The sequence below is a fragment of the Macrosteles quadrilineatus genome, unplaced genomic scaffold (assembly GCF_028750875.1).
Source record: "Macrosteles quadrilineatus isolate MER2022 unplaced genomic scaffold, UCM_ALF_1.0 Scaffold_2__2_contigs__length_208266976, whole genome shotgun sequence".
Classification (NCBI taxonomy): Eukaryota; Metazoa; Arthropoda; class Insecta; order Hemiptera; family Cicadellidae; genus Macrosteles; species Macrosteles quadrilineatus.
In genome coordinates this window covers 179,671,443-179,698,967 of record NW_026542595.1, presented here as the reverse complement: position 1 = coordinate 179,698,967, position 27,525 = coordinate 179,671,443, and the positions used below count along the sequence as shown (strand labels likewise).

General features: G+C 33.0%; 1 protein-coding gene across 2 annotated transcripts; it reads right to left on the bottom strand.

Moving 5' to 3' along the window:
* Window positions 1-221: 221 nt before the first annotated feature.
* LOC128986250 (metal cation symporter ZIP8-like) lies at window positions 222-27,442 on the bottom strand. Of its 2 annotated transcripts, none has more exons than XM_054406506.1 (8): window positions 27,261-27,442; window positions 10,810-10,945; window positions 8,660-8,829; window positions 7,432-7,557; window positions 6,979-7,080; window positions 2,982-3,168; window positions 2,061-2,245; window positions 222-1,438 (listed from the first exon to the last, which is right to left on the bottom strand). In XM_054406506.1, exons 1-8 carry the CDS (start codon window positions 27,372-27,374, stop codon window positions 1,277-1,279), a joined length of 1,182 nt encoding a protein of 393 aa, XP_054262481.1. In that variant the 5' UTR covers window positions 27,375-27,442; the 3' UTR covers window positions 222-1,276. The 2 variants fall into 2 exon arrangements, with proteins under 2 accessions (XP_054262481.1, XP_054262482.1); XM_054406507.1 differs by lacking the exon at window positions 27,261-27,442 and adding an exon at window positions 13,844-13,905.
* Between the last annotated feature and the right edge of the window lie 83 nt (window positions 27,443-27,525).

Here is a 27,525-nt window from a genome sequence, read left to right as displayed (position 1 = left end):
ACGATTTTGGACCAAACGAACTAGTTTTTAACTGTTGGACCAAACGATTTTGGACCAAACGAACGGAAATATAAACTGTGGACCAAACGACTTTGGACCATTTGAAGATGATCCGAGAAATTATTGTTGACATTTTATCTGAACAGTATTGTTTATTCTGGTTTACACTTGATTGTGATTAAATTCCTATAAGTCTTTCCAGGATAAAAAAAAATGCAGAAGATGGTTTATATGTTTAATAATAAAAGTACTTAAATAGAATTGACTAACTAAAATATTTACAAGTGAAAGTACAATTTATTAGTGATGAAATATGATACACCCATTTTTATTACTGTGGTAATGATTTGTATTTGTAATTTTAAAAATGATCATAAATTATTAAAATTAACACCTCCCACTTTACCTGCATGTGCCTACTATGATATATTTTCAAATAAAAATATGGGTTAATTAATTTCAAATGTCTTTTATATTCTGTAAGTTTGAAAACTGAAAAATTCAATATTATAATATGATACTTAGAAACGGAAATGTAATCTTAGTAATTTCTCCATAATCCCAAACATTGAAACATTTGTTTACAAAATGTCGAGACAAATTGGTTTAATTCCTACAGCAAAAACCTGTAAAATACTTTCCTCCTTGAGAGCAATATTAAAAAAAAACATTTTTTCAGCAAACAAAAATTAGTAAATATAATAATAAATATTCACATCAGAGAGTGCTGCAGACTTCTTCGATATGTATACAGTATAAAGTTTACCATCTCATTAAAGTAACATCTAAGATTCAGGAGAAGACTTTTTCATCTTATTAAATAAGATAGCATGAAAATGTAGTGTGTTTTGGGACTCAATGACAAATCTTCCTTAAACAAACTATATAAATTCCTAAATAAATATGGTAAAAATGTTTCACTAATGATGTGATTTTTCAAGTAAAATTACTCTTAAAGTTTTCACAACAAGAATCATGTGTCCTACGATCAAAAACAAAACTTTTTGGTTCTATCAACATGAGTTAAGTAAGTCCATCCATTTTTGTTTTTACCTCAGTATAAAGCTCATTGATAAAACACACTTCGCCCTAACACTTTTACCCTCTTACAAATTAACGTTAAAATACAGTATCATCACAGCCTTTGGGGTCGATAGTCTAAAACTTATAACTGGTCTAAACTTAAAACTATCACTGTACACTAATGCAATATCTAGTTTGGGGACGTCTAGTGTTGTACACCCCTAATGGTAACCTAGATCTCTCTCTGTTGATTCTATCCTGAGTAGTCTATTGCGATCTCGTCACTATATCTGGTAAGGCAATAAAGAAGCGAGGACCCGAAGAGAATTCCGATGTTTTGAAGTACGAAAGTCAACAATGCCTGACACTGGCCTTGAGCTAGACTTTCCTTCAACATGTCTTGCAGCTCTGGGATCTGTGGATAAAGAAAAAAAGGATTATTGACAAAATAACTTGATATTTATTGTAAACATTTATTAAAAGCTAACAGAACAATGTAGCCAACAGATAATCCAGACATTTCTGGTATGAGATATTTTTGCCGCAATACCTTATTGTAGTCACCACTCTAGCTTGCCTATGAGACGTATCCTGGTTAATTTAAATTATGTGAATACCAGCTTTGGTATCACATTGCCTTGGATTGCATTCAGTAACTAGAATTGAAATGAAATAAAAATACTTCTTTTTTGAGGCGAACTTAGGACGTCATGGTCCTTTCTTACAGTTAACCTATATTGGGTCTGAGTTGAAGCCATCTTCAGGTTCATTGACATCGCTCTGCCCAAAAATGTCAGATTTAAAAACGAGATAGTAAGCTGAGACACATTAAAATCTAGGTATAGCCTGTGAAGATGCTTCCAACATTTGGGACAAAAATAGTTGCTGAATGCATTTTATGGACTACCAGAAGCAGTTATTTTCAATATTTAATATTTATTGGTATTCCAAAGACCAATATGAAACACATTTTAAATTTGCTTCATGATTGGTCCTAAAGACGCTTCCAATATTCAACGGTCAAAAATATATCTCACCAAATGTGTCAGGGAAACGTAGAGGAAAAGTCCGCCAGCAAAAGCAAAAATGTAAGTAGAGCCTTCCAACTCTCCCAATACGATGCCGAGAGCCAGACCTATGAAGGAGGTACAAGCAGAGAGGAAGTTGTATAGTAGAGCCTTCTGGAGTGACATTCCTGACTGGATAAGGATGGCAAAGTCACCTGAAGACAAAATGCACAGTTAGAAATACATCTGCTGATTACTGCTACTTTAGACTTGACAAAGGGAATAATCATTAAATTTCAGGTTATCTAAATGAAAAAAATTGTTCAAACCCCTGTAGGTTATTGATTAGCTTTAAACAGAGGGAATTTTTTCATGCCAAGCGTATCTTGTTTTCTAGACACCCTCAAAGTCAAATGATAAAGAGGACTTGCAAGTCCTAACTACCCCTTTAAAATAAAATCATTTTTAATTTGATTACCCTTGGATGATGAGGATTGTACCGTGTTTCTGAAAGACTTTGTTAGATGTATTTTATGTTATAGTTAGTTTTTACAAGAAATAAAAAAGAAAATAGGTAGTGACTAAAAAATCACTGTGGTGGTGTTCCATGAAGTTTAATTGTTGCAAACACACCATAAATGGCTTTTGTAGCAAGCCTGTAATTTTGTGCATTTGTATTTTTTTTTTATTAAATGAGAATGAGATGTAATCTGAACAACGGTTTCCAGGTCAGAAATTCCTTGCTCTACCTACTAGATGAATTGTAACAAACACTAACAAATTCATTTTTAAACTAAGATTTTTCAGATAAATAATATTGTGAACAAAGATATAGTATTGTGTAATGCTTGATAACATACATAACTTTTTTTAATAACTTAACAAAAGTACGAAAAAGAGTAAATTACAAGAAGAAATAAATTTTGTCCCAAATTTACACCAATAACTTACCAAGTTCATGGGGAAACTCCTCGCAAGCAATTCCGATGCTGATGCTGATTCCGGTACCAATACTTTGAGTGAAGCCAGCTCCGATACTCATACCGTCGATGAAATTGTGAAGTCCGTCACCAAATATGATTATCCAAGCAACTGTAGCTACTTTCTGGCTCGTCTCAGTCATGGTCAACGATGCTCTCTGTGAAATAAAGTCCCTAATTCATTTGGATCTCTAGATAATGTCGTCATAAATGTAAAAATATGTTTATTAATCATGGAAAATATAATGGCATAACTCGGTAAAAAATTCATATATTGTTGTTTCTTAGGATCATTTTTTTATGTTAATTTATTGACAATTGAAGAAAAGTTTATACAAAAATTAACCCGATTTCTTGTGGGTGGTCTTCTATTCCTAATTCTCATGTTCAATTTCTGCCACTGCTAGTTAAGAGTCCTATGGAGGCTAGCGACCATCTTGGATAATTTTAACCAACTGATGAATTTATCGTCCAAAAAGATTTTTTCAAACAACAAAGTTATTATAATGTAAATATCTAGTAAACTGTGATATAACAAATGTTCTTTGTAGTTTTTAATTGTTTTCCAAGGGAGTCCATGGAAGCTAACTACCATCTTGGATTTGCCCGCCATAAGAGCAATGTTAATTTTGTTAATTTCAAACAGGCACTGAAGAGTTATTTACCTTTTCAACATATTTTTTCAAACACGAGAGTAATTGTAATTTAAAAATCTAGTATAACTTACTGTTAGATTATAAATTTTCTTTGTAGTTTTTTTAGTTGCTTTACGAGTTAGAACGTCTAGTCTCCAAGGACTATTAATCTTCCTCACACTAGACTAAAAAGTTAAAATTTTTACAAAGAATTCGCTAATATGAAAACCTATTTTTAAGAATTCGTTCTCAATTTTAGGAAATTCATTGAAATTATATATATCATAGTATTAGTAAGCTTCAACAATGTTTTACATTTTTAATGATATAATCTGTAACTTATTTTAATGTTCTTGTGTTTTTTGCTAAATGGGATAATTTATTTTTAGTTAATATTTTAGTTCATTTCCTATGTGACATTTAGATTACCTTTAAAGCCAGGAAGCTCTTAACAGAAACAATCAATTAAGATAACAATTTAATTAGTTTATTATCTAAATTAACAGAATAATTGATAATGAAATGCCACTGACTGATTACATTAATCTAAGATGTTCGACTTAACAAAGTACACACCACTTAATTGCTTGGAATCCTTTGTTTTCACAGTACATTGGATTTTAATTCTGAAATACTTATTAATCATATTGATTGTCGCAGTTGGTTTTTAGCGAATTTTTTTACAGGGAAGTAGCTATTACCATAGGTAAGACCTAGAGCCGGGACCCATATACTTCATTTTCATTTTGATGTCCCTTAAGGGGCCACTCTATTTTTGTTAAAATGTTTATAAATGTATAGATTTTTATACAAATGTGCACGCAATAACTTGAGTAATTTTTGTCAGATTTTGATGAAATTTGGCTTGAAGATGGAGGGCGGGATAAACTTAAGTGAGTTCGCTAACCAGCATGATCAGGACCTTGGGAACCGGATTCTATGGGGTAAAAATTGGTTTTTCTCATTTTTGACCCCCAAAACAAAAAATTTCCCAATTTATCTTTAAACCCTTTTAAAGACCTTAAAAAAAATAATTTAATTGAGTGAAGCTCACTTTCCCTCACTTTGTAACTTCTTTGTAAGAGCATCAGAATGTAATAGCTTGACCAATTGATATGAAATTTGGCCAACAGCTAAAGAATACTGAGCACAATGTTTATGGTAAAAAATATTTGTAAATTTCCTTCTGGATTTTATCTTACGGGTCACACAATTTTGCTTGTTATTTTAATGTAAGTTGAAAGAAAAATTATATTGGGTTTATGACATATGGGTTTATCTCGTATCATTTATATAAGATAAACATACAGGGTGGTAATAAAGTTTGAAGACAGTTAAATATTTTCTAAACGACAACAGATAAATCAATAAGATTTGGTACATCAACACCACACCTAAAAACCTACTTTTTTTTAAATATAAATTTTCTGTCATATCATGGGGACGTCCATGCAAGGAGTCAGAAGGAAATCTTAAATAGAAGCATAGGTTGACATGTACATCAAATTAAAGGTCTTTACTAGCAGAATATAAAGCTGCAAATTTGAACTCAAACTGACAACCGAGCCAAGAATGACAGTTGTTCAAAGGTTCATTTAATTTGCATTGCTATTATACGCTTACTCCTCAGGGGGCACAGCCCTAGGAATCGGAAGAAAATTGTTAACGTAAGCATAGGTCGATATGCACATCAAATTAAAGGTCTTCACTAGTAGATTACGATGCCGTAAATTAGAGCTCAAAAGAATGCCTGAGTAAAAAATGGCAGTCGTTCAAAGATTCAAAATGGCGGATTCAAGAAATCTTTGAACATCTGCCATTTTGCGTAGGATCAACCTTTTGAAGTGCGGTTTGCGACATTGTATTCTACTGAAAAAGACCTTTCATTTGATGTGCATAGTGACCGATGCTTCGATTTAAGATTTTCTTCCGACTCCTTGTGGGCCGTCCCCCTGAAGAGTTATTGGATCACTGAATATGCGTAAAAATAAAGTTTTATGCTCTGTAACTTTGTACCAAAAGTATTGTAGCTCTATCTACATTATTTTTTAAAACATTTAACTGTCTTCGGACTTAATTACCACCCTGTATGTTAATTGTTTGTAACTGTTTTGTTTACATTTCAATGTTTACTTTCATCCTAGGTTAAAGTTGGAATGTAACAGTTTATCAATGGAAGTAACAGTTTTGCTATATTTGTTTTGAGCATGCCTCAAAGGCCACATCGTAATATTGGTCGTCACACCAATAATGCAAATATTGTAAGAGAGTGGCGTCGTGAACAAGAAGAACCAGATGAAGCAGTGGCGGAAGAAGCTGATAATGATAGGCAGTTAGCTAATCAATTCCAATATGAATTAGATGCACTAAAATTTTACACTCGCACTAACTATCATCGCCAACAACTAACAGCTTCAAACCAATCACCGATTTGTTAGCGTTGTCGTTCAAATGCAATTAAATTCACGGCGTTAAATAATATGGATGTGTCAAGTGTCCCGAACGAATTAACTGACCTGATGATTGTAGAACAAATGTTGATTGCACGAGTACATCCCGCTATGCGCATTTACAAAGTTCAAGCAAATGGTCAGGATGGCCAGTTTCACTACAAAGGTAACATCATTAATGTTGAGCAAGATATTAATGAAATAGCATCTGTCTTACCTACACTGCCCGAAAACTTAAAAGTCATCATTGTCCAACGTCAAGGCGTCTTTGGCCATATCGATTAAATACACATGTCTAACAAATGGTGAATCTGTTGAAAGGGAACATGTTGTAGGTTGTTAGCTGCTTTAGCCATTGACAATCTTTAAATAATGCTTCGCTCATTTATGCTTCTAAAGTGTAATGACAGACCACCCTAGTATATTAAAGTGTTTTTTACGGTTATTGGTTACAGAAAAAATGGTAAACTTAAAATTCCTTATAAATATTAAAATTGTTTAAATGTTATACTTATGGGAACAAGTAATCTAGTAAACCGTTGTAGTTGCCTTTCTTAGTATATATTTGGATCAAACATGGCAAATTTATTTTATACTAAGCTATTAATATTTGACTAAACACATACGTATTACACTCCCTTTAGCAGCAAACCTAAGAACGTTAAGCCAGCTATTATTCAAATAGATTTAATTGAAAATCCAATCATAGGCAAATGGAAATTCACGTTTCTGCAGCTACAGCGGATGTATTTTTAAATAAGTATGGTGAAAACGATTTAGTATTTTAAAGTGAATTGATAGATTTAACCAATTTAAATCAACTAAAATTTGAGTGAAATTCTATGTTCCAAGCACAGTCATAAGCAAGTACAGTTAAAGGTACCTTGGTCCCAGTGGATGGGCTAAGTAGTCCATTGAGTTCAAACTCCTTGATGCCCATGGATCCGCAGTTTCCATTGGTGTTTGTGGCACCTGGATTCTTACGCTGAAAATGCAACATTCTGTTAAATATTCCCTGTCGGCCACACAACGATTTTGATAGTTTTATTAATCTCGATTAATTTTATTCTATCAAACAGTTTAAATAAACCAAAGTAATGTTATAACCTAAACTCTGTTTTCTGTAGTAGATTTTAAAATCCACATTATTTCCTGTTGTAACTTTGAAAGCAAGGGTAAAAAAACTAGTTTAAAATGCAACAAGTGACCTATTAAGTATTTTTGTTAAGTCATACAAAAATATTTATAACTTGCTTATTGAATAAGTTGAATTATGTTTTATGATGTCAGTATTTTATAGTGCTTGTTTATAACATAGCAAATTAACGTGCCTTACCTTTTTCCTCCCAAACAAGATTTTGGTGAGAGCTTCAACTGAGAACAACACCCAGAAGCTGAACCAAGTGTACATTGCAACCTTTAAGTACTCGTGGTCTGGGTCGTGTTCTTTTAAACTGAAACCCTGTGATAAAAACATGTTGTTAAATTTTAATAAAATCAAACCATTTATTGAGACAGAATTAACAATGCAGTTTGCATTACCTAGGTCACAAAATATGGATGTTATTAGCCATAGCTTAATCTATGTTGTGATAAATGACATCAATCTATCTAAACAACGTTAAACATCGGTATAGGGATAATTAATTTATGAATTAACAATTAATAGAAAGAAAGAATGAACTGAACAAAATTAAAGTCCAAAGTGTCAAAGCAAGTGTTAAAGCCAGTCAGCAATGTTTTATCTTTAGGACAAAAATCTAACGTTCACATTTTGTTCACTATCAGAAATTTAAATTCAAAAACTATGGTTGTATTAAATTTGAAAATATTTAAGCTACAGCTAAAAAAAAGTACTTAAGTTTAAAAAATGTTTTCAATTGAAGAGGTCAAATTGAAGAGGAGAAACATTTCTCTGAAAACATAAGATCAGAATCTTGGAGGTTCATTCAGATGGCCTGTACCTAACAAAAAGTTTATGAAGTTGTGTCACTACTCGATAATCAAGCTTTTGATAATTTTATCTAGTAAACTTTAGGACAATAATAAGTGTTCAAAGTTATAACATGTAAACTCAACTTTTTTCAGGGATTTGTTTGATTGTAGCTAGATGATATATTTTGAAAGGCTACTGAGCTAGCTTTTACATTTTATTAAAGTATATTTCAATGCATATTTATATGAGGAATATGCTAATCTTTGATGACTTTGCAAAAAAAAAACACCTTTGATTTACGGATGTGCTGCTTTACTCAACAACAGGTTTTTACTACAATCAGTACAATAGGAAAAGCTATCAGCTGATGATGACTTCAGTCCATCCATCATGTTTATGACATTAATTATTGGAAATAGATGATTTACTCTACCCATTATCCAGGTAATTTATTTTCAAAATTATGACATACTTGACCTTTACCCACCAACAGTAAGTTTATGCTTCGGTTCAATGTTATCACTCCTCAACCATATGGATTATCTCACCATCAACATCTTATGATAATTAGTGTTAATAGTAACTCCATGACTACCCAGACTAGTCAATTTTGAGTAAAAATAACTACCTCTGGAATGAGCTGAAAGATGGCGGTGGAAGACAGTGATCCGACAGCCAGACCAATCAGAACTCTCATGACGTGTGGGTAGAAGGGACTGTTGAAGATGGGCCACAGAACAGCTCCAAACACACCAGACAGACTGATCAACCCCACGGATAAACTGCCAAACATCCACACTGGAACATACGAGATCATCGAACATAAGTGGAGTTGTTGCAATGCAACCAATACTGTCATTATCATTACTTAGAAGACAGTCTGCGGAGTTTTATAGCGGTTAGTTTATGGATATCCAATCCATAGGATTGGATGTAGTCGGTACCCTGACTACATCATGGTCCCTTGGGTGCGTGAACACATTTTCTCCCTCTCCTGGTGGGAAATAAAAACTTATGAGACAGCAAAACTATTGATAGTTGCACGTTTTAAGCTGAATGCGAGATGAGTGTAAAATGGAATGAGATCTAGGTAGCTTTGTTACTGACTGAGATCAGCTGATTTTTCAGCCACAACCATTTACTAAACACCCGATGTTCTCAAGGACAACTGGACCCAGTTTTGAACCCTAAAAATTTACAACTCAATTTACAACTAAGTGTATTTTAATTCACTAACCAGCAGGGCCGTCCCTAGGGTTTGTGGCGCCCGGAGCAAATGTGGTCGTTGCGCCCCCTTCCCCCCAGTAAAAGTCGCATTCACATATTTTAATACTATGTTAATACAAATAGCCGATGCGCGGCGCCCCCTCAGCCGCGTCGCCCGGGGCAACTTGCCCCGGTTGCCCCCCCCTTCGGACGGCCCTGCTAACCAGCGAACAGTTTAAAATGGGGATGGAATGTCTAGTTTTATCAATAGTCAAAGATATTCGTCAATAACACACTGTTAAGAAGACAAAAGTCTGTAAAAACATCAACTGTTTTTTAATCATTCAAATGTTATACTTTTGCTTACAATTTTACAATTCAACAAAAACATAGGCAACTGAAATTCCTTTGAAAGTTTAAGTCATTTTTAATTACTACCATTATATAATATTTACTTCTCAATAGGTACTGTGTTAGTACAATAATTTATGTTTGACTTGTGTATATTTGAACAAAGATAAGAAAGTATCATGCCGCTAAAGTTGATATCTGTGGGAATTGATAATATTTGTAACTTCTAAATCAAAGTTCACAGACTCTTAGTTGCTTTAGTGGCTTCTATGATAACTTTTTAGGAGTGTGTTAAAAACTTGCTGCTCTCAATTGAATTTTATCATGACCCTTAATTTTCAGCTATGCAGCTGATTACAATAATTTTTTGTTAAAGTTCTTGGTTGTTTTCCAACATTATAAAAAATGAGCAGAGACAATGTTTTTCATTTTTTAAACACAAAATCTATTCTCAGCGCTCAATCTATTAGCTAAAAAATTACTTAAGTAAAGAAAACACATGCAAGATAGAACTTGTATAGCAAACCCTAGCAATTGGCACAGACAAATGAAGCTTTTTCATCTGCTATAACAATGAGTGCTTAAGCGATGGCTCTATCCACTTTAGTTCACACACTTTAGTTGTGAACACTTTAGTTCAAGAACCCTGCTATGATTAAAATAAACAGTATTTGTATAAACAATGCTTTAGGGTTTCGCAGTAAGGTTCATTATAAACAGACAATAAATCTTATGTTTCATTAAACAGCAGTGGTTTAACATTTCTTCTACAGGAAGTGTAACTACAGGAATTGCATATCCAAAAGTTTACATATCAAATGGAAACATTATAGGGAATTTTACCCAATTTATTTTATATGCAGCATACAAATAAAGTGACACAAGGTAGGTAGTTGTTCACCATTACTAGTTTTTACTAGTTTTCAAATCGATATGTCAACACAAGTTGTGTTTTCCTCAGTGCCTTTCCTCTCAGTCCATTTACCAATTGTTTGATCTAGATGGCGGTTGCAGATAAAACCATTTTATTCTGATACATCTGTGCCACTTAAACATGTATGCCAATAGCTCAATCATTTATAATTGCTATTGACAAGTATCAACAATATTGGACCAACATTTTGGATATGAAACACACGAAAGAGAGAAAAACTAACTCCAAAATGAAGTATACAAGAGAGCTGTTCTGCCTTGCTATCTGTTAAACTACAGTTACGTTACCCTGGTAAGGTGTGGGTCGTACATGTCTCATGTCAGAGGTAGGCATGAGAGGAGTGGAGCCTGTAGGGTCCAGCAGGAGCCATGTACAGTTCCCTGACAAGTTCTCCAAGTCAAACAGCTGTCCACCATGTTGGCACTGTGGAAAAGAAGAACAATTTTTATCACATAGTTCTAAAGATGCAGTAAAGAAGCAAAAAAGTAAAATAACATCTACCGGTATATAGGGCAGACTGCAATTTTAAACTCAAATGTATCTCTAAATACCCCCGCTGCAGCAAACCTGCAGACTAAGCGAATTTCCACTAGCCTGATTGGATTTACACTAAAATGCCTCCTTAAAAATATCACATTTATTCCCTATTTAATTAGAATTAGTTTAACGAGTATTCGGTTTGCTGCAACAGGGAGGGTAAAAAAGTGTTGTTTGTAAAATGTTAATAGTTTAGTAAGAAATGAATATATTTTCCAAAATCGATCAAAATATGTGATGTGGAAAGCGAATAGGGACCTCTTGTCGGGAATTTTCCATTTTGAGTTATATACATATTTGAATTCCTTATTAAATTCTGAATCACTAGGTGCAAGTCCCATGCATCTGCGTTTTTTGTGTTTAAGTTATAGGACTTTGAAATTTTGTTATGGAAAAGGGTCGTTTTGAGAAAACCACTTTTGAAAATTTCAAGTACGCATTAAAACAGTTTTTGTTTTTTTTTTATTTAAGAAGAGATTTTGGTATCAAAAGAAAGCTTATATGGAGCAAAACCAATATTTGTCTTAACTCTTGATAGTTTTCATTTAAATTATTGTTTTATAGAAGCATGTCGTAAAAATCGCATTTCAGAAAAGAGACCTCTTGTCGGCCCTATGTGTTTCGGCCCTATTTTTTGGACTAAAATATGTATATAAAATAAAGTGAATATTAAAAATGGGACCTCTTGTCGTTATGGCGAAATAACATTGAGCGACAAGAGGTACCTTCTCTCAGACCGTGCAGAGGCTAACAAAATGATTTATTTCGACCTTATGTCTTCAATTCGATATTTTTACCGATACTGTCCTGTTGTATGATAAATGAGGCATAACAATCGATAACAACCCGAATTTCAATATTTTCTACCTTAATTACTTAAATCGGCCGTACTGAAAATTTTGCATCGCCGACAAGAGGTCCCTTTTCGCTTTCCATATCACATATGTTCATAAACAAGCAAACTACAACAGTTGACTTATTCTCCATAAAAATAACATAGGAATTTTAAATTTACAATTTTTTTGAATTTTCTCCGTAACCATTAGGCGCACAATAACGCTTAAATATACTGTACTAAATCATTTGTTTTTTTTAAGCTCTACAAAATGGTTTGGCAAGAAATTGTAAAATTTTGTGTTTTTAGGGTCAAAAATAGGAAAAACCTATTTTTACCACATAAAACCCCCCATAAACCCCCGTTCCCATATAGTCCGATCATGCTGGATCGCAAACTCGTTCAATAAATGCATGTTTACAAGTTTATACAAAATTTAATCAAAATCGGATAATTTTTACTTGAGTTATCCTAGGTCTTACCATGATTACTACGGTAATAGCTTATTCCCTAGGCTATGGGAAATTCGCTAAAATCAAACAAAGCAAGTTTCACATGGTTCCAAATAAGGTTTATAAACATTTTGTAGGTTAAGTGGGTTTTAAATGGTTGCTTATTATTGTATTTGATGGAAGTGGAAGTTCAATATATGCAAGAAGCCACTCATCCTACACTCATCTCCATTCATACTGGGCTTAAAATACATATTTTGTATGGTTGCCATGAAAAGTATTAAAGTATTGATACAAGAAGAATCAGCTGATGAATAAATCAGACTTATGTCATGCAACAAAAATATCATAGGGTGAGTGCACCAGTGAATGACCGTTTAAGGGTGACTTCCTACTTAAAAACAACATGGGAAAATATACTACTAAGCTACATTGTACGAAATCGTTTAAATGTATTGCCCATATTTCCCTGTACTTCCCAATGATACAACTTAATGTATCATGTTAAAAAAAGTGTCGAAAAATACAATTTTTTGCACATAAGTCATCGCCCCAGTGAATGACCGCATATTATATAACAATTTAAAAAATGTATTGAACCTCCTCCTTTCACCGAATAACCCCCGTTCTAGATTTTTTCATGGAAACTGAACACCCTGTAGTGAAAAATAACGATATCAGGGTCGTTAAAATATAGGTTCTAGTGAAAGATCACTTTTTATCTAGGAATGACCATAAGATTTAACTAGCATTCAAACTTTGGTTATAGTGCATCCACATAATTCCTAACAAATTTTTTGTTTCATAGGAATTTACTTGCTCTATCAGAAAGCATTTTCATCAATATCAATAAAGAAAGTTGACCTAAATCCAGTTAATGAACGAAACGGTCATTCACTGGTTATACTCTAAATTTGTGAACCAGTAATTGACCGGCTGTTTAAATATACAATTGGTTTGGATTTTGATCTTTAAATGAGTACAGAGTTGTACCTTAACATGTTAACTATGAATTAAATGTAATATATTACAGTTCCAATCAATAATTAGGGAACCGTGACAAATTACAACCAACCATGTTTGTGCGAGACGCCATAGTGGGAAGCTTAAAAACGAACTGCTTGAAACATCTAATTTTGTTTATGTTACAAAAGGACGATTGACACTTTCTTTTTGAATCAGTCACAAGGTGAATTTGTATAAGGCCCCAAAGTTACTTTTAAACACGTTTGTAACGGACTAGGAAATACAGAAAGCCTGATATGAGGTTTTTTATACGAAACGGTCATTCATTGGGGGGTGGTCATTCACTGGTGCACTCACCCTACTAGGTATTTGAACAAGTTAACTATTATAAGTAACTGTTTTGTATTTTTAGTTCTGTATAAATTAATATTGCCATTACATGTAGTAATTTACGACACGGTTGAGTTATTGTTGATCCTATTTTATTCAACATAGATAATTTACAGTAAGCAAACTATTTTCTAAACTTACCAAAGAGCTGTTTGTTATATTATCCATTAAACTGACACATGTACTCTCAATGAAGGACCAATACGTACTATCTGTTGCAACTGTGTTACAATTATTAGTTTTCATTTATATAAATCCAGGATTAGTTTATTATCTTGCGCCAATTCAGATAACGGAAGTACTTAAGTTAGAACTAAACAGCTATGAAACATGTGAACATTAGAATTACACTTTAATTGGTCAGTTTATCTTTAAAAACATTGAAATCCATATTTCTAATCACGTTAGAGAAAAACTAAAGTTTACACTGGTTAACGAAATAAGTTATGAACAATTATTATTTATTTACTGGTACATATTAAATAATATACAACTATTAATGAAAATTAGGTAGCCCTACTACATAATTATGTTTGTGGTCTATATTTTTTTCTTTTGGTTAAACATTTTTTAGTTAAAAATTATGAAATCAAAAATTACTTTCAGAGTTATATAACAGCTAACTTATGCAAATAAACTGTTATGCTTCAACCAACTGATCCTATTTGCGGCTACTCTTCTAGTAATCTTATTTATTTATCAACCTCAAAACACATTGTTGCCTCCAATCCGCAAATTTAAGCAATATTTTTGGCTTCAATCATTGATTATCTCACAGATACTCTTAGACATGAAAGCCAGAGGAATTCTATCAATAATAAGAGATTTGTCTCAGGAACGACCTTGATAGCAAGACCTTGCCACTCTCTCTTGTAGACTTCCTTATAACTGTCTTTCTCAGGATACTTCAGTAAGTGTCTACAGCTAGCATCTACAGCATATCGTATCTATAGCTATAGCTTCATAATAGCCAATCAGTTTTTTAGTAAAATTTAATAGTCTTTAAAAAATCTCCATTATTACTTGCAATTAATGAATACACAACATTGTAAATCAGATAGTAATTATTCATTTTCATAAGAGATTATATTTATATGTAAACTAAATATTCTGTAAAGTAACATGTATATTTAATAAAAGTACTCTTTACATTTTTGTAGAATAGAATGGTGTTTAGGGCGAGAAAACGTTCAATGTACGTAAGGTATTGATTTAAATGATATTTTTTAGTTTTTCTAGTAAAAAGTTTATAATCCGGCATAAGATGGTTTTCTTTTGTACAGTTATTTAGTAAAATTTGGGTGATGGACTACCCTACACTCTTGTATTTTAGATATAATTTACATAAATGATGTATATTTAAAATTATGTAATGGCTGTATACATTGATTGGAACAATTAGTTATGAGGCTTGTTTGAGTATAAATAATAAACTGATCTTAAAAATTGGTATGGATATTAATTTGATAATAAAGTAAAAACTTTAGTTCTAATATTTGTTGTAATTAGTTACCTACCTCTAAAGTATCTTAGTAGCCTCTTCATAAAAGTATCATTCTAAAATTATAGTAAATGTGAATTGTTATCTAATACTTAAAAATGTTTAATACTTTTAATTTGAAATGGCGAACATACAAATATAGGTATTTTAAGCCAAAAGTATGAATGGAGTTGAGTGTAGGATGAGTGGCTTGTTATCTAATATTATACTTGTTTTCTTGCCCTTCAACCTATTTTTTTACCCTTTTGTTGCAAGTAATACACTTTATTAACATAGCATTTAAATTAATAACTTAGGTTAGGTTCCTACCTAAATAATCCCAACTTATGGATTAATTAAAAATGGGTTAAATAAAAAATGTTCCTAGTAAAATGAGATATTTGAACAGTATATTTACAAACAGCTGATTATTAAATATTTTATCTGGTGCATAACTATCAATAAGCAAGATGAAATCTTTAGTAGGCCTATTTAACATTCAACTCAGAAATTGTTATCAACTACCTTCATGGAAGGGACAACAAAAGAAAGATTGGACCAGTATATTTACAAACAGCTGATTATTTAAACTTTTATTGCCAATTACTATCAATAATAAACAAGCAATGAAACAAACTACATAAGGATCTTAAGAAAAGCGAGCTCATTTGTAGGACTAAACTTGTGTGTATTGTAACCAAAATGTAAAATGAAAAATATGTTTTGTGAATTTGTACAATATAATAATTTTCCAGAACTAAAATCTTAACACTGTCGGTTAAATCCAGAAAAAAGTTAGTATAGTTCTTTGGAGGGTCAAAACTGGGCTCATCAGCTGTCCTTACTGGACTTTAACCAACAAAACCTAAAATCAGCTGATCTTAGTGTGTTAAAAGGCATTTCAACATACACTAATTTTCTATCTCTACCTTAAGTATTAGCACTATCTATTCTATATATAACTAGTAGTACGCTTATTCTGCGCGTAACGGGATGAGTGAACATGAGCGCAATAATGAAAGAGTCCACCCACACCTAGCCTACTTACCGGTGTCACTGGTGAACACAATAATGTTATTTGTAAGGGCAAATCAACCAAATCTCAGTCAACAACAATCCTAACTTCTCGTCCATTAATTAACCAAAGTCATTGGTAATATACGTAATGGATTCCCAAAAGTTATCGTTAGGAGGTATATCCATCGTTCCTGTACAAAACGTATTTTGATTAAATGAAGCCTATTTCTATATTTGTTATGAGGCCTATCATAAACAACACTAAGCCAAACTAAACTAATCTAACTTAAATAAATTGTCAAAGCACAGTGTAAGGAATCTCCCAAAAAACTTCGTATTGCTTACAATGATGATTTATATCAACGATAGCGCTATTATATCATTTAAAAATGATTAAAAATCCAATAAATGTTCATCTAACTAATGAATATAAATGCCATAAACGGTTCCCACACTCCGCACTGCTTGAATTGACCACTTCCATCGCCACTACCTACGCCGTGGACCTGTTTCCCACCCTTCCTATAGCATTTAAGTATTGCAGGTAAATTAATATAACTGTCACAAAGGGTTTCTACACTCCGGACTGCTCGCCTTGACTACTTCCTTCACCCCTTCCTACGTCGTGGACCTGTTTCCCTCCCTTCCTATAGCATTTAAGTATTGCAGGTACATTAATATAACTGTCACAAAGGGTTTCTACACTCCGGACTGCTCGCATTGACTACTTCCTTCGCCCCTTCCTACGTCGTGGACCTGTTTTCCTCCCTTCCCAAAGCATTTTTTGGATTGCAGATACATTATTCTAACTGTCACAAAGGCTTCACACACTCCGCAGCGCTCGCCTTGACTACTTCCTTCACTACTTTACTACTTCCTACATCGTAGACCTGTTTCCATATATTTCAATAGCGTTTAAGTATTACAGATACATTAATTTAACAGTCATAAAGGGTTCCCGTACTCCTTTCTTCTCACTGCTAACCTTTCTGCTACCTTTACCACTCTCTACGTCGTGGACCAGCCCCCCCCTCGCATAGCTTTTTAGTATAAACATATACCAACATCTTATTTAATGCATACATCAATATTCAATGCCAACATTAAAATGAATAATGTAAAAAGCTGCTTTGTTCTAAATACATACATATATATTTTTAATTTAAAGGTGAATTTTAACACTGAACATAAACGGTATATATAATTGCCGACTAATATCGTTAAGTTCAATTTATTAATCTGAAAGTTGTGAAATTTAATTAGCTTAAATAACATTATTCTGAAAGCTGTGAAATTATAATGATATATATTCATAGACGCCAAACTGTTTACTCCATGAATGAAAGTGCTTAGAGTAAAAGCCGTTCTCTCTGTCTTAAGTAGACAACAAAATTTTTGGTCGCAAAACGTAAACAAATAAAAAGAAGAAGAAAGTAGCTCCTAATGTTATTCTTATGGGACAAATTTAAAAATGTTTTTTAAGGGTTTTATAATTACTACTGAGCGGAATCGTCTAGAATTTTAATGAGGTCTTCCCACTGGTGTCATAATTATTTGTGCAAAATTTGAACGCTATAAGTGCGACGGTTCTTGAGTTTTTGGTGCGAACACACTCACAGACAACTTTTCTCCGACTCCGCTATACACGATACATAGATTCGTTCACTTCGTTCACTCATCTATTAAGTTTTGAAAATCTTTGTACAACTAAATCTAGAGTTCTACTGGACCGATTTTATTGATTAATGGATCGTTGGAAAGCTTAATTCGTGTAGATTTGCAAATAATTATGAAAGTTGGTTTTTGTTATGATTTATGGTGAAAATTTTCAAAAAATCATGTTTTCCATAAGAAATACATTGAAAACGGTGTTTTTCACACTTTTTATTTGGGTGAGACTTTTGGCTGCCTTTTTGAGTGTTTCCAAGAAGTATATGGTATCAATTTGTAGCAAATTTTATTCTCTTTCAGAATATCACCTTCCACTTTGGTTGATTTCCTCACTATTCAAAAGTTATTTGCAAAAAAGCTAATCAACCTCCGAATTTATAGTAATGAGAAAATACAGAGTTAGGGATATTTTTGTTAAACTTTGTACAACTAAATCTAGACTTCTACTGGACCGAGTTTGTTAATTAATGGGTCATTGGAAAGCCAAACTCATGTAGATTTGAAAATAATTATGAAAGTGTGGTTTTATTAAATCTTTGTGGTAAAAAAGTAAAAATAACAAAAATACATTAAAAACTGTTTTTTTCAAGTTTCTGTTTTAAAGTTTCTATTTCTAGCAAGCTTTTGGCTGCCTTTATATTAAGCATTTTCAAGAAGTCCATAGTGGTTATTTGTAGTAAATTTTATTCTCTTTCAGAATATCACATCCACTTTGGTCGATTTCCCCGCCATTTAAAAGATATTGGCAATAATCTAAGTGATCTCCAAATTTATAGTGGTTAAAAAATCCTGAATTAGATATATTTTTGTTAAAATTTGTACAACTAAATCTATACTTCTACCGGACCGATTTTGTTACTTAATGGGTCGTTGGAAAGTCTAATTCGTGTAGATTTGCAAATAATTATGAAAGTTTGATTTTATTACATATTTGAGGTAAAACATTAAAAATAAACAATATTACTTTTAAAACGCCTTTTTTCCAAGTTTATATTTGTAGCCAACTTTAGGCTGCCTTTATTGAGTATTTTCCAGAAATATATAATAGTTATTTGTAGGAAATTTTATTCTCTATCAGAATATTACCTTCCACTTTGGTCGATTTCCTCACCATTTCAAAGTTATTTGCAAAAACGTTAAGCAACCTCCCAATTTATAATGGTCAGAAAATACTGAACTAAATATTTTGTACAATTTAAATCTACAACTCTACTGAACCAATTTTATTAATTAATAGGTCATCGGAAAGCCTAATTCGTGTAGATTTGCAAATAGTTATGAAAGTTTGATTTGTTTTTATTTACTAGGTGAAACCCGTCAAAGTCTGACAGTTGCTGTTGTTGCAAGCAAGACCATTTGACTATAAATCGATGATAAAGAACTCCATTTTTTTAAACTTGGGTTGTTCGTGATTTAGCAGTGTGCTTTAGGTACGTCCGATCTTAATAATCAATAATTGAAAGGGAAGCTGGTATTTCACTGAAGGTTCTTAAGTCAAAACAAATAGAATAACGTAATTAGTAAATATATCTAAAACTAAATTCCATATCCAAGATATAATTAAATTTATGTTTTCTGATTGAGCGATTCAGGATATCTTTAACTTAACTGATTAAAACTATCAATATTTCAAGTAAAAGCCTTTGAAGTATTATAAGACTAAGACATATAAAATAAGACTTCAATAAAATTTGAGTTACGTATCATTGATTGCAGATAAGTAGCCTACCTAAACGATTATAATTATTGTTGATTCATCAGTGTGCTTTAGGTAGGATTATTAAGATTGGAATCTTAATAATCAATAGCTCAAATGAAAGCTGATATTTCACTAAAGGTTTTTAGACCAAAACATATAGGGTTATGTAATTATTAGAACTGCTGGAATACATCTTTAATTGAAGTAAAAAAAATCAAATTTATATATTTTTTCGTTGAGTAATATATTAGATAAATTAATAATGATGCTTGATGACAAACATATGCTTGCATAGCTTTATTTTAAGACCAAAATTATGAAAATCAGGCTGGTAGAAGAGCCAAACGAACTGAAAAACCCCAAATTTAACTCCCATAAGGAATGTACAGGGACGCATTTTGTGCATAACTCGAAATATACGTCAAAATGAATGCCGATGATTGTTGGCAAATCTGTGGTGCGTCCATACCTTTAGTTTAAGGCCAAAATTATGAAAATCGAACGGGTAGAAGACCTTTAACCCAACTCAGAAAAGAAAAGCCAATAATTTTTGTAGATGGCAATAATTGGTTTACCAGTATGCATAATATAAACATACGAAACATGTGTTAATAATTTAACAGCTTATTGTTATATTGTTATTTAATTGATTTTTCTTTGATTAAATGTTGTTGTTAACAATTTGCATTTGTGTTAAAGTGAGTTCCTTATTTTAAGTAAGCGGTTCTAATGTTATGTGCTTAATCTGTACCATTAATATTAGTGAGTAAAGTGGTGTATGGATTTCGCAACCATTATTTTACTAGAGGCCATAACGGGCTCTGTTACTAGTTGTTAAATACTACGTTCACAAAATTTAGGCGGTTTGAGGGAAAGTTCCCCACTACGTTTTTTACTTAATATACAGGGTGTCCCGTAAGTAAACAGGCAAACTCTGTTTGGCTGTTTGAGGACACCCTGTTCTATTGTTTTTTTAACGTATGTTTAAATAGAAGGGATACAGTAGATTTCTTCCCCTAAACCCGCCTACATTTTGTGAATAAAGTGGCTTAGAACTAAAAAATTTCAAATTAGATTTTTAATATTTTCTTTTTACATGTTTATTCTGCTATCATTTGGTAGGAATAATGTATTCAGAAAGCTTAAAAAGTGGTGTTTGACTTTTGTAATTTTAAATCAAAAGTATGCAGTATCATTGTAATATGAACAAGAGAGTTCGTTAGACATAATGAAAACTCATAGAAATTTGTCTAATGTAAAAACTAAGCACGAAGCAATAAACAACACACAGTTTAGTTTGCCATGTAAACAAAACGTTTTCACTATTGCTCTGTACAGGTACTGGTTCTGTGCAGTGGAGGCATTGTTATATTTCGCGATCAAACAGTTTCTTAGTTTGTCAAGAACTTTTCCTGTAGTTGGAAATTTAAAATTTACACATTTATATTAAATTATTTTACTCTGTAGTTAGTTTCTTAGTCATAGTCTTAGTCAAGAATCTTTATTCATATACATAGTTGTAGATGAATATTGTCAAATAAACATAAACTAATGCCTAGACTTATAACCTTTTTAAAAACCCTTTCCACTCTCATTTTAGCCCCCCACCCCATGCCCTAGGTTTAATTTTTATGCAGGTCAAGCCTACCTGTATTTTAACTTCAAATTACACTAATAATGAAAAAAATAAATAAAATAAAAGAAAACAAATTTTTATAATTTTCCCCCTTTTTTCTGAAAGCTGGTATGTCATACGATTGCGAATCGGCCGACAAGTGAGTGGTAAGGGTTAACTCATCTAAATAATAAAAGGACAGGCCAAAAAAATATTTCTTTAGACTTTTCAATTAATAAAAAACTAAATTCAATAAATACGGCAGCATACAAAAATAAACTATATCAGCAAACTGACACGTACTTTCTCCCGTTAGCTTGTCAACAACCCTTTTATAATGGGTAAGCACTAGGTTAAATAAACTAGGCATATGCAAAAGGTATAGGTTAATGTATAGGTTAATACATTTCGTAACTCAGTCTACCTCAAAAATGTAAAGCTTTTTTTGATAAAATTATCAGCTCTCAGTCACAAAATAATTTATACAGCAACACGTGTGCAAAACACTATCAGAATATATACAGTTCATTATTTGTTCAGTGGACTCAGCGTTTCATAGGTTGTAAGGAAATATATGATTCTATTAAATTATTCATGAACAAAATTTAAATATGTTTGATATAATATTTAGGACATACTGTACATTGTATTTACAATGACCCCAGTGTGTGTTTTTATTCTTTTCATACCAAATTAACTATGAGATATTTTTTTAATATTAGAGGTTTGTGCTATAATTTAGTGTAGTAAAAGTAGTGCATGATATTGTATTTTTTCATCGATACCTTAAATACATAATAATTTATTATGTAATGTTAAAGATGCTATGCTATTACTAAGATTCAACGTCAATATATCTTTCAACAAATTGACCGTTTTTAAAGGTAACACTTATTGATAGGGAAAGGGTTTTATGAATGGTAAATTAAAATTTGCTTATGAATTGACATGCTATATCTACTAATTGGTATTACTAAGGATAAATCCATTTAAATACAATTTTTAGTTACGGTATTATATTATAACTAGGTGAAACCCGTCGAAATCGACGTTTCAAGGTTTACGTTCTAATTCATCCAACTGCGATAAATTGGGTGAAATATACATATTTTGAGCATTTAGCATTGTTTAAAGAGTAATAAGTGTAAAAAGAATAATGATATTAATTGCGTTAGTTGCCAAATTTGGTTGATCATTCAATGAATAAAATATTCCCCATACCGCTTAAATAGTATTTTCTGTTTGTACAATATTTTACATCCAAAATGTCGTGTTATTTTCAATAATGTTACCAAACCTCTGCGCCAAAGTCCGTAATATAGGCAGGTGCAAATAATTTGTCAACATGGGTTCCATATTAGGCAAGGTTTCTATGTTTGGATTTTATTAGACACGATAAGAGCAGATATGTCTACATAAATATTTGATATGTGTAGAATAAAATGATAAAATGTATTCAAAAGTGGTGAAAAAGGCATACATCAACCCGTAAGAAATAATTGTAAGAGTTATTGTGATAAAAGGATTTTCCACTGATTTCGTAATGGAACTTTATATTGCAACACATGACATGATAAAGAAGAAAATCAATTTTAAAATCAGAAAATAACATTGCAAATACTTATTTGGTAGAGTCATAGACAAATAGAGTGAATAGAATTCAGTAACTTCCAATATAGTCCAGTCAATAAAGGGATTGTAGAGGACATGGAGAGGGGGAATTTTTTTTTCTGCGAGAATGTGTTCGGGGTAGTTAGGCCGGGGCCACACTCATCTTATCTCGCTGAATTTTTTCCACGGGCGTTACCCGTGGGTTTGAGAGATACATTACGGTATATGGGGCAGGCCACACTAGAGTAAAAACGTCCGTGAACGCGTTTGTCAGTCTCGCTGGTTTTACCAGCGAGACTGACAAACGGAATTGCACGTGTATTCTCTACTAACATTCCACGGGCGTTGCACGTAAAACTAGTCGCGGGGCATTGCGGCTTATGGGAGTGAACACACTCATCTTATCTAGCTGAACTTTTTCCACGGACGTTTCTAGTTTTAACCTGTACAGAGAGCGTGGAAGGGGGGGGGGAGTGCGTATCATCGACACGGACGATTTTTATTGCCAGTCAGTGTGGCATGCTCTATCAGTCTCGCTGGTTTGCCCGAAAAACTTATCTCGTAAGACGAGTGTGGCCACGGGCAAACTGTTTCACGTGCGTCGCACGTGAAAACGGAAATAAACAGTCTAGCTGGTTGAAAATTACAAGTGTGGCCCCGGCCTTTAGAATATAAATATACCAAAAGTCCCCGCTCCTGGCCATGCTGCTTCAGCGGGGGGGAGGGGGGAAAGACCCCATTTTTTTAGTTTTTTACTTCCACACTGAAAACCGTGCATCGTACGGAAAAAATGTAAATTATAAAAAGAGAGATGATAAAATTCTCTACAAGAATAGTCGTATTCATTTCTTCCGTATATGCATTGGTTTAAAAGATATTCTCAAAATAATATAAAAACTCTTAAATAAATTGATTTTTCATGCGTTTTTTGTCAAATAAGTTTATATAATCCATTAGCCTGTTGTTGTTTCACATCAATCAGGATAGAAAACAGGTTTTTAACACTAACCTATATAATATAATATATCAATCGTATATATTGTGTTAAAAATAGTTTATATAAATGTAAATAAGGTATGTATATTTGTCATGGAAACAAGTAATTTTGGCATAATTATTACACTAAAAATTAAAAAAGATTATGTTTGTAGCTTTATTTGTCCAGGTTTATTTACATCAATAATTACCGAAACCAAGACTTAATACTATCGTTCGTGGTCTCTCCATAATCCAATTCTAGTTCATTAGACTGCTGTCGATGTGAGAGTGCAGTGTATATATTCTTCATCATCCTCATTTATCAGAATTGGCATTCTATTTAAACGGCCTCCTTAGCAGTTCTGGCATAACGGCCAATGAGGAACATTTAATGGACATTTCATTGCATGTACATCTTTCATTGCTACAATCTTTAGTACCTATATTTGCAAAAAACAAGCCCAATATTTCTCGTGGGTTAGGTGGTTCATTGGTTAAAACTGGGAATAGATTACCTTTTTTGCGCTCCCAATCTCACATTTCTGAGGGTAGTTGGTTTTCCAAACAGAGTTGTCCTTGATTAAATTATACAAATGATGAAATATCAAATATTTCTAAACTGACAGCAATGTTTGAAAATCACCCACTCTTCCCTGAAACTCAAACTGTCAATAGCATCTGGAGTTGTAGGAGATAAATCCGTTAACTGTTACGATGCTGTAATACGTAGTCTGCGAGTAATTAACCAGATTGTAATCATTTGCAGACAACAAGCTGTCACGGGAAAATATGGCTCTCCCTTTGTCCTCTGTGAGTTCAACCATCGATATCAATGATTAAAACGTTGCAGCAAAACCATTAATTCTGTTTCAAAGTTTTGTATACGTTTTGTTACGTATACGATTTGTATAAGTTAAAAAAGTTATCAAGATTTAAAGGATTGTTAACGATTTGAACTTGCTCCATTTCCCTTTATTTAATGAGAGTGGTATGAGTAAAGACCAAAAATGCCTGCACTGTTCAAGTTCTTTGGAACCAACCAACAACAGTTTTAACGACTTTTAATTTGGTTATCGATGGGCTATTTCTCACGCATAAGGTTATATGGCAAAGTTCAGTTTCTGTGATATGTGATGGGTACGTGAGGTACGTGGATACCTATTACCTTGTAAGGTAATGCATTGTTGTTTTTGACGGATATAGCAATTCAGAAAACAGCACGAAGATGGCAGACCAAGAAGACGCTACAGATTGAAAAAATCAGTAGCAGTGGCGGTCCCAGGATTTAATTTCCGGGGGAAATTATATAAATAATTCCACATTTCCCCCCCCCCGGAAAAAATGTGGAATTTAAAGCACAATTACGTATTTTGATATGCATTTGAGCTCTAAAATATCTTCAAGCTAATAGTATTTATGTTAGCTAATCAATTATTTCGGAGAGGATATATACCTCCCCCCCCCCCTAAGGGACCGCCACTGGTTATTCATTTGAACATAGACACCGAAATTATAGTAACCAGGAACAGTTAATACCTTAACCAAGTATTTTGCAAATGTACTAAAGATTATAACAGTGCCAGATGTGCAATTTGTGCATGAAAGAAAATGTCCAATAATTGTTCTCCGTTATGCCAGAACTGCTAAGTGAACTTTTTACATGAAATGCCCATTCTGATGAATGAGAAAGATGAAGAATATATAGGCCTACACCGAATTCTCACTTCGATAGCCAATATTGAGTCTAATCAACAAGAATTGAATGATGGAGATGTCCTAGATGGTGGTTTTCAGTTCCAGATGGCACCAGTTTTTGGGACAGAAGTCGGACCCTCTCGTCCCAAGTGAGCCAGACCATGAACAATAATATTAAGTCTTGGTTTGGGTTATTGATATAAATAAACCTGGACAAATATAGCTACAAACATAATCTTTTTAATTTTTAGTGTAATAATTTTGCCAAAATTACTTGTTTCCATGACAAACATACATATTTAAATTTATATAAACTACTAGCTGTTGTACCCGTGCTTTGCAACGGGAAGATGACGCAAAATGGAAACATTTTGATCTTTAAAAAATATTCTATACTGAAGTTTTATACTAAAATTAATAGTAGTCTACTGTGCCCTGTTGGTAAACCTTATAACTTGTTAATGCTATTTAATATCATAGAACCAACTTGAGTATTTGCAACTACTGACGAAATTATTTTATTCCTTTTAAATATGATTACTCATAAGGTTAACATGGGAAACTCCAGAGCCCCTGGGGCGGAGCCCGAAAGGACTTTTGAGATAAGAATGCTTCTATATGTTAATCGGGAATGTGAGCTATCATCACACCAAATTTCAGCCCAATCCGACCAGTATTTTTTGCGTTTACTTGTCACAAACATACATCCATACATCCAAACTTTCTCATTTATAATATTAGTAGGATTTTTAACACAATATATATGATTGATATATTATATTACATAGGTTAGTGTTAAAAACCCTGTTTTCTATCCTGATTGATGTGAAACAACAACAGGCTAATGGATTATATAAACTTATTTGACAAAAAACGCATGAAAAATCAATTTATTTAAGAGTTTTTATATTATTTTGAGAATATCTTTTAAACCAATGTAAATACGGAAGAAATGAATATGACCATTCTTGTAGAGAATTTCATCATCTTTCTTTTTATCATTTACATTTTTTCCGTACGATGCACGGTTTTCAGTATAGAAGTAAAAAACTAAAAAATGGGGTCCTTCCCCCCCTCCCACCGCTGAAGCAGCAGGGGCGGGGACTTTTGGTATTTTTATCTTCTAACCACCCCGAACACATTCCCGCAGAAAAAAATTTCCCCCTCTCCATGTCCTCTACACTCCCCTTTTGAGCATTCATTGACTGGACTAATAAATGTGTGTGGTTTGAAATACAATTTAAAAATGAACAGCTGTTTCATTACAAAGTATTATTTACATTACCAAAATGTAAACAACTCTGTGGAGGGATCTTTAAAGGTTTGGGGCAGAGTCCTAAGGGATTTTGCTTAGTTTTTCTTTTGATAACTCATCTACAGACCAAGACCTTTCTTTGGGCACCTCTACCAAGTTTCTACGCCCTGCCGTCCTCTCAAATTAGTGGGGACAAAGTTTCCAATTAAATATTTAGATTCCCACATGTTAATCTTATGGGAGAAACTCCAACTTTGATGGCCTGTGGGACAAAGCCTGAGGATTTTTATTACAGGAATTGGTGGAAGGGGGCGTCTACATAAAAAATACTTTATTTTGACACGTCGTTTGTAAAAATCCGTCCATTATTAACGGAGGAGTAGTGTTTCGTAGAAATCGCCTTCACGTATTATATATAAGGATAATAATAACATATGTATATTATAATAGCCTATATTATAATATAATATTAAAATATAGTTAATATTTAGTAGGTACACGTTTCTTTGTAGATTATTTAGCCTATCACAAACCCACCTCAGTCTCAAGAACGCATCCATACTCAGGCGTGACTTTGCAGGAAGTCCTCTGGTAGCAGCTTCCTAGACTTAGACCCACTGACAGCAGCACAAAACACACACACGACCTCATGACTGACACAGATAGTACGCTAGCTAGACATGCCTGCTACCAGCAACAGCAGCTGCCACCAGCCTAGCAGCATGACAGACTGGCAGACCGCGCGGCCCGCCTGCCTTATCAACTACAACTCACGGCCGACCAAGGAAACGCGACCTTGAAC